General features: G+C 36.5%; 1 protein-coding gene across 1 annotated transcript; it reads right to left on the bottom strand.

Annotated features, from left to right (window-relative positions):
* Positions 1–11: 11 nt before the first annotated feature.
* Positions 12–6,200, bottom strand: LOC137011303 (claudin-10-like). The gene is made up of 5 exons (XM_067374049.1): positions 5,691–6,200; positions 4,803–4,964; positions 4,638–4,719; positions 431–538; positions 12–318 (listed from the first exon to the last, which is right to left on the bottom strand). The coding sequence occupies exons 1-5, from the start codon at positions 5,920–5,922 to the stop codon at positions 99–101; spliced, it is 804 nt and encodes a 267-aa protein (XP_067230150.1). The 5' UTR covers positions 5,923–6,200; the 3' UTR covers positions 12–98.
* Positions 6,201–8,194: the final 1,994 nt, after the last annotated feature.

The raw sequence follows: 8,194 nt of genomic DNA, 5'->3' as shown, positions 1-8,194 counted from the left end.
CTCCTGTTAGATTAAAATGTCTTGGATTAGAGAAGCTCTATTGTAAAAGTGTCAACAAACATTGCAAATATTTCTAGATTATTGCTTTAAACATTGGGTTACACAATTGAGTCTATGGGGGGCCTTATGGGTCTGACAGTTCTTAAAACCTGACTTTCCTGTGTTTCTCTCCTCCCTCTTTTCTCTCTGCTCTCACTGTATGATTGGTGTGAAGGAGGGATGATGAAGGTTGTGGGTCTGGACGAGCCCGGCAGCATGTACGTCTGTCTGGTACGTGCTGTCATGTAGGTTGGGGGTCTTCTGGGTTGTTTATTCAGCCTGAGTGGAAGAAAAAAAAAGGTATCAGTTTAATCACATATTTAAAAGTATTTTTTTCATTACTTTGCTTGTTTCCACATACCGTATATGTATACTGTGTGATGGGCCAAACCTTTTGGGGAATGACTCTTTCCCAGAGAAATAGCACATGACTGCACTTCCACATATAACCAGACACGAACCTCCCCAACCAACAAAGAGAGCGGCACCGAGCTCAAACCTGAGAAATAAAAGTCGCTTATTTTAATGGACTATATCATACATACCAATTTATTTTTTAACATTTTAATTTTTTATTGAGTCCCACAGATGATTAAGAATCAGTTGATGTAATTTTATAGTATGAAATGAAATGGAATTAAAGTCGAATTGCATTTGTTTCATTGAACATCTATCTCTGGCTTACAGTCCACAGCAATCTATTTTGTGATTGAGAGTACGTTTACACAACAACAATGTACAAAAAACGGAAAAGTTTTTTCCTTTTGAGTTTTTCCACGTACAGACGACCATGTTGTCAAAACTATCCCTGTTCACACAGATCCGCGAAAGCGACTAAAAACACTGTATTATTCATGCCAGTAGTTGGCGATGTTGCCATGTAAAGAAACCCTATGCGCATGATGTCACCGTTTTCACAAATTGACGTTTTTGTAGTTTACACAGACAATAATGGTATAGTTTTAAAAAATGTGCATTTTGAACCCCGTTTTCAAAATCTTGAGTTTTCAGGCCCCAAAAACGCCGTTGACCTGTAAATAAACGACCAAAACTTGGTCTGCACGATATAGTTTTAGCTTCAAAATCGCGATTTGTGCATCCGTGAAAGTCACACCACAGGAGGTGCGATGTCTAGTATAGGGATCGTTAATCCATACAGACCAGACACTATGGTGATTCACAGGTGATTCACTGATTAAATTGCAAAGTTCGACCATCATACAATGAAAGCTTATAATTTGAACATGTTTTAGGTCCTGTCAGTTTAAACATTCAAGAGATTTTAAACCATTTGAGATCTCAATTCTGAACGTGCGGCTGTTTTATGTGCACACACACACACACACAGAGAGCTGTGCAGATGCACGTGAACACTAAATGCCATTCTCTTCCGCGTCTATTTGTGCCTGAATGGACACATACATGCAAAAAAAAAAAGGTCAAAATGCACATAAAAGATTGACTATCCTTGTAAACAATTGATTATGGCTGAACTAAACAATCGAGAAAGAAAACTGGATGTGTAACAGCATTTTGGGTCCACGGCGCGCAATCGGTCTTAAAGGTGCCCTAGAATTAAAAAAATGAATTTATCTTGGCATAGTCAAATAACAAGAGTTCAGTACATGGAAATGACATTCAGTGAGTCTCAAACACTGTTTTTTCCAGCTTCTTATGTAAATCTCATTTGTTTAAAAGACCTACGAAGAACAGGAGAATCTCAACATAACACCGACTATTACGTAACAGTCAGGATCATTAATATGTACGCCCCCAATATTTGCATATGCCAGCCCATGTTCAAGGCATTAGACAAGGGCAGCCAGTAACGTCTGGATTTGTGCACAGCTGAATCATCAGACTAGGTAAGCAAGCAAGGACAACAGCAAAAAATGGCAGATGGAGCAATAATAACTGACATGATCCATGATTACATGATATTTTTAGTGATATTTGTAAATTGTCTTTCTAAATGTTTTGTTAGCATGTTGCTAATGTTCTGTTAAATGTGGTTAAAGTTACCATCGTTTCAGCCACGGAGCACTATCAAACTCATTCAGAACTCATACTTATGCGATTAGACATGCTGCATGACGAACACTTTGTAAAGATCCATTTGAGGGTTATATTAGCTGTGTAAACTTTGTTTATGCTGGTTAAGACTAGCGCGAGCTCCGTGGGCGGGGAGCGTGAGCATTTAAAGGGGCCGCAGCCTAAATCGGCTCATATTTAATGATGCCCCAGAATAAGGATTGCTAATGTGTCGTCATCATGACGTATTCCCAGTGGTGAAAGCAAAGCATTTTGGGAATCCGCGGCACAAACAGACTTCTTTGCATGGAGGGAAGAACGCAGTGTTCAAGATGCCGTCTACTTGCTGTGTTATAAACTGCAATAGTCGTTCTCACGATTAGAAGTGGCATAAATTTTAATATCCTTTTATCGTTTTCCAGCGTGGAAAAATAATAGTACAAGCAACGGAGCGTTCTTTAGAAATTCCGCAATAATATAAGCCAGCTCGAAAATGTCATTTGCTGGTGTGTTGAGCATCAGTAGTGTAATACTTAGATTATAATCAGAATATAGTCTTTTAAATAGTCAGGCATAGCATTAGTTATTCAAACGTAAGAAATGATAAAAAAATAAAGACATACCTCATCGTTCCTCCTCGGCTAAATTCAATTCGACCATCAGTTTTCACACTTTCGTGTGAAAAAAGAGTCAAAATTAAAAATTTATTGTACATTTTATTTAGATTGAATAAAATGTATGTTTTAACAAGTGTGCTGAAATCATTGATCTTGTGCTGCACTGACTGACAGCTGTTCGATCGCGCCCGCGCCTCTCTCTCTCACACACACACACACGCTGGTTTGTTGAATTCTGACTGCATGCATATAGATGAGAGAGAGCGAGGAATGTGGTGCTTAAACATTAATATACTGAACAGACAACAGTTTTCTGCCCCACTTATACAATCTCCAGGTCCTGGACCCATCCTTCTGTAAAAAAACAGACCCGGGCCTGCTGCAGTGACTTGAAGTTACTGAAAACTTTGTGTGTGTATGCGCTAACACTTAATATCATATAGTTGTATATATATGGGTGCTGGAAGTTGGGCAAGTCGCTCCGCTCGTAAGGATGCAGTCCTTTGATTCCCTTTATTTTCTCGTCTTTGCATTAGGATTTAGTTTTAGGCGGTATGATCCGACAATGTTTTCTTTAGCCCGCTGCATTTTGTAGGATTATATTCTGATTTTTACGCTAATTTTGCCAGCCAAACATACCCATAATTCTTTGCGTTCTGATGACGTTGCCGCCCAGTTGGTCACATGTCTTAGCGATCTCTATAGGCAGTTAAGAAACGTAATAAAAAAAATCTATGGGGAATTTTGAGCTGAAACTTCACAGGCACATTCAGGGGACACCTTAGACTTATATTACATCTTGTAAAAAGACGTTCTACGGCACCTTTAAAGTGACAGCAGCCCCTGTTGCTTTCTGTGTCATGAATGTTAATCAAACAACAAAAGACAGAAAAATCACTTTTGTAGTTTTAACACAGATTAATTATATTTAATTTTTAATTAAATTTTTTGCCATGTTTTACATTTGATTACATTTTTGTAAGTGCATATTGTTTGACTTGCCTGGAAAATATAAAGCACTATTTATTTCATTTGTATCTTTTTTCTATTATATTTATCTATGCTTGAAATTTGTTAATTATTCTCTGTGTATTCACTCACCTAAAAAATCATCCTAGAATGATTAATTCTTTCCAAATAGAACTATTCAATTTTTTTTTGTCAGTTTTTTTCCAATATCGTGCAGCCCTAGCCAAAACGCATAAATAGTTTTTCGTTTTTGTTGTGTAAATGGCCCCTTTTTAAAATGGCTATTTGTTAAAATAACTTATTGCACTGAAATAACATATTAAATTAACAGCCCTGCTTTCTCTTAGTGAAGTTCCTAAACGTAATTTAGGGAGGAGCGAGCCCATCTAATCTTCCAATCAACAGCCAGAGTATATAAGCAGCTGCTTACCTCTCTTCAGTCTCAGCTGTTTCAGCATCCCTCCACCTCCCCAAACTCAACCTTCATTTCAGGTACCTTGCCCTATGTAATCACATCTTATATTTATTCACTGGGGGGTATATCAGAGCTCGAGTTGAAGATGCTTCATCGAGCCCCTCCTCAGTGGACAGCACGCCAAATTAGCTAACCTAATACCCTAAAGATTATATGGGCGAACTCGTTAAATTGAAATGCCAACAGTCACTGTTGCTTATTTCACTAGTTGTTTTGTCACTGTAGATTACTGTCTTAGAACCTTAAGGCCAGATCACACTGCACCGACAGACAGAAACAGACACTTTGTCTGGTTTTGTCTGATCAGTGTGTTACTATCGAACAATTGTCTCAAAAGACATTAAATTATCCCTATAAGCCCTTTGGTAGCCTATATAATGACCATAGGATCATGACTCATGACATATATTACTTTCATATCTACTTTCTAAAAAAAAAAATACTAATCACTTTAGGAAAAATATACATTAGGTAATATGACCAACACAAATGTCATAATTACGTACTTTGTTTCTAAGTAATACGGATCCACAAAGTCTGAACGCACTTTATCTCCCCACCAGGAGTAGACTATCATACCACAGAATCCTGCAAAACAGATAGACTAATACATTAATAATGACACTCATTTTATGCTTCATGCTAAAATGATTATGAAGAAATATTCATACCGCATGCCATGAACGTCAGTGCTGCTGCGAATGTAACTCTGGCGTTGGCGAGCTCAGAGCCTCCGATTTTGGTACATTTCATCCCAATGAGGGCAAGCACAGACCCCCAGAAACCAAAGATCACAGAGACCACAGCCAGAGCCCTGCACACATGGAGGAAAACTAACAACCACAGAAAGAGATTACATTAATTTCACCAAACATGAACAGCATATTCTCCTGATTGAGAAACTTCATATTATACATCACCAAGGCTGCATTTCTTTTAACAAAAATACAGTAATAATGTAAATATTATTACAATTTAAAAATAACTTTTCTATTTTAATATATTTTAAAATGTATGTTTTTAAAATGTAATTTATTCCTGTGATGGTAAAGCTGAATTTTCAGCATTACTCCAGTCACATGATTAAGAAATCATTCTAATACTGATTTACTGCTCAAAAAACATTTCTTATTATTAGTGATGAAAACAGTTTGCTGCTTAATATTCTTGCTGAAAAAAAAATACATATATTAAAATTAAAATAAAACTAAGGTTTTATATATATATATATATATATATATATATATATATATACAGTAAATTACATTTTACTGACAAAAGTTATTTGGTAACATTACAGTAAAGTTTAATTTGTTAACATTAGTTAACATAAACTAACAATGAACAATACTCCTACAACATTTATAATTAATGTTAATCTCAAGGTCAAAAGTTGTTTTTGTTAACATAATGAACATTTTTATTATGCACCATTAACAAAGGTTAATAAATGATGTAAAAATATTTTGCTTATTGTTAGTTCAGTTCATGTTAGTTAATGCATTAATAAATGTTAACAAGTGAGACCTTATTGTAAATTATTACCAGTGTTTCCTCACCAGACAGGTCCATCATGGAAGGGTAGTATTTACAGTCAGATACTCCTGTGGTGTCTGAGACACAGTCCATCCAGAGATTGGAATAGTAATTACCGGTGGTCAGAACCACAGAGCTGACCTCCGAGAAACACCAGTACTCGGTGACCAGGGTGGAACAGATCAAAATCCAGCCACATAAACAGGACAAAAAACAGCCAATCTCCACATACATCACCACTGTTCGCTGCCTCATGCTGCCGGCTTCATACGACAGATAAATGGAAAAAAAAGTTAAAAGACCGATGGAAAGGGAGTTCCTGAACTGCTGAGATGTTTCAAGTCAACATGGAATAAAATTACATGGTGGTGTTTGTCCTTCGAGGACAGCTTTCTCCTGTCTTGGTATTTGAACCCAGTGCCTCCCCAATGCTTTTTCGGCATATTACAGCTTAAAACTGGTAAAACTACATTGTTTTACTTCATAAGCAATTTTTCATTCCATGAGATCTGTCAAATCTCTGAATCTGACAACCAGGGTCACAAGTCGCTGAAAGGACATCATTTGTGATAAAGGAACCAGCTGAATGTGCATTCAATAAATTATGGATTAAAATGAATAATATGTGGAAAAGATGAGAAGTTTTCACCAGTTTTATTGTCTTTCCATGCAGAAATCTTAAGTCTTATCATTTATAAATTTGAAAGATTTAAGTTTTCGCTCATGTCCACAGTAAAAACATTATACTAGTGCAGTACCTTTGTGTGTTGTCTTTGAAAGAACACCGGCTAGGTATTCAATAAAATATTATCATATAGTCGAGCATATTCTTCTTAAATCAGATATTTATCCTCTGTACAGGCTCATATGACATGTAAGGTGTAAGTGATATGTTATGTTTGCTGTAGAGTTGCATATACTGTGAAAGTTATACTGTTTATGCATAAACAACATTCAGCAATGTTAGAAATACTTGAAGAAAAAGAAACAAAGCAAGTGAAACTGCTATATTCTGTCGTTTTAGCATTATTTATCTACAATTACAATTTTTATTAAAATTTTGAATTAGTGTTTATTTTCAGTTTTCATTTTAGTTTTAGTTCAGTTGTAGTTTTTTATTTCCAGTTAGTCATTTTAGTGCTGCAACTTAAACTTGTTTCAGTTTGTTGTCAAAGCAACCGTTCTAATTTTCATTGTTTAAATTTATCTTCTAATATTTATATTTTATTTAATCTGTTTCAGTTAACAAAAAATGTTTTTAATTGTTTTATTTTTAATTAATAATGATAATGATAATACCCCTAAAGCTCCCTATACTTGCATTGCATTGGAGAAGAGGAGAAATGGATTAAAAAAAAAACTTCTAAGACAAGAAATCTTTAAAATATTTTATTGTCTTCTTGCATTGCTTTATTACAACTATTCCAAAAAACATAAAATGAAAAAGTGAAGAAAAATAGTTTTGACAAAGCACAAACTGTTGTTCCACATTTCACAGTTCATTTTAATTCATGTGTAATATGCTCTCTAAAAATATATGATCTACTTTTCTCAATGAGTGAATGAACCATCAAAAAAATAATCATTTGCATTTTACATTTTTGCACACAAAGATTCCATGCAGCATGTCATTTAACAATTTTAATTTCATGTTACAAAAATGCATGCATTTAAATCCATGATCTGCAGAGTTCCTTGAGATTTGTGCAATTGTTATGAGCTAATAAAGGAAAAATTATCTAGAGAAATACGCTGAACATCACAGTTCCCTTTCGAAGTGGAACTTCGACGCTGTGTTTTGGTGTTGACACTATTGGTAATGCCATCAGCAAGACCGGTGTCTGAAGCATGTGTGCATACATGCAAATTTTCATTGGCAGACGGCAGTCCGTGACATCACACGCAGAGCACCTGTGCATAAAAGGCACCTGAGTTACACGTCATCACCTTTTTTTTCTTTTGTTTTCAGGAGCCGTTTGTTTGTAGGGCATGTTGGGATGATGTTAGGATTATGTCACAGAAAGGGCTTTAGAAAGTGCCTGCCTCTGTGTCCTCGATTTATGACAACTGTGGACACCCATGATCTTTGCGTTGTCTGCTTGGGAGCGCAGCACTCACATTAACCCTTGAGGGGGTTGGATGCATTCACTGTGACAAGTTCACAGTGAAAAAGCTCCGCTCTTGCTTGGCCCTCTGCTCAAAGGATGAGGGACAGGCGTCTGCATACTGCAGGTTGGGTCCAATGTCTGCTGAGGCAGATCTGATCATGGGGCTCGCAGGTCGAGCCAGAAGGAAATTGAGAAAAGGTCTCAACAAGTGTTTTCTGATTGTCCTTCCCCCATGAGCCCGCTATTTCTTCTGGATCTTCACACCAAGGTGGAGAGATCATGGAAGAAGCCATATTCAGCTCATATCTTTCCATTCCCACATTCGAATTATGCTAGCTAGCAATTTCTCGCAGAGTGAGGCATTGTCTTTGAAGGCTCCGTACTTGTCTTCTAAGCTGCTGCAGACCACGGATGATTGG

Source organism: Chanodichthys erythropterus, chromosome 21 (genome assembly GCF_024489055.1).
Source record: "Chanodichthys erythropterus isolate Z2021 chromosome 21, ASM2448905v1, whole genome shotgun sequence".
Classification (NCBI taxonomy): Eukaryota; Metazoa; Chordata; class Actinopteri; order Cypriniformes; family Xenocyprididae; genus Chanodichthys; species Chanodichthys erythropterus.
The sequence above is the reverse complement of the archived record's forward strand: the minus strand, read 5'-3'. Positions and strand labels throughout refer to the sequence as shown.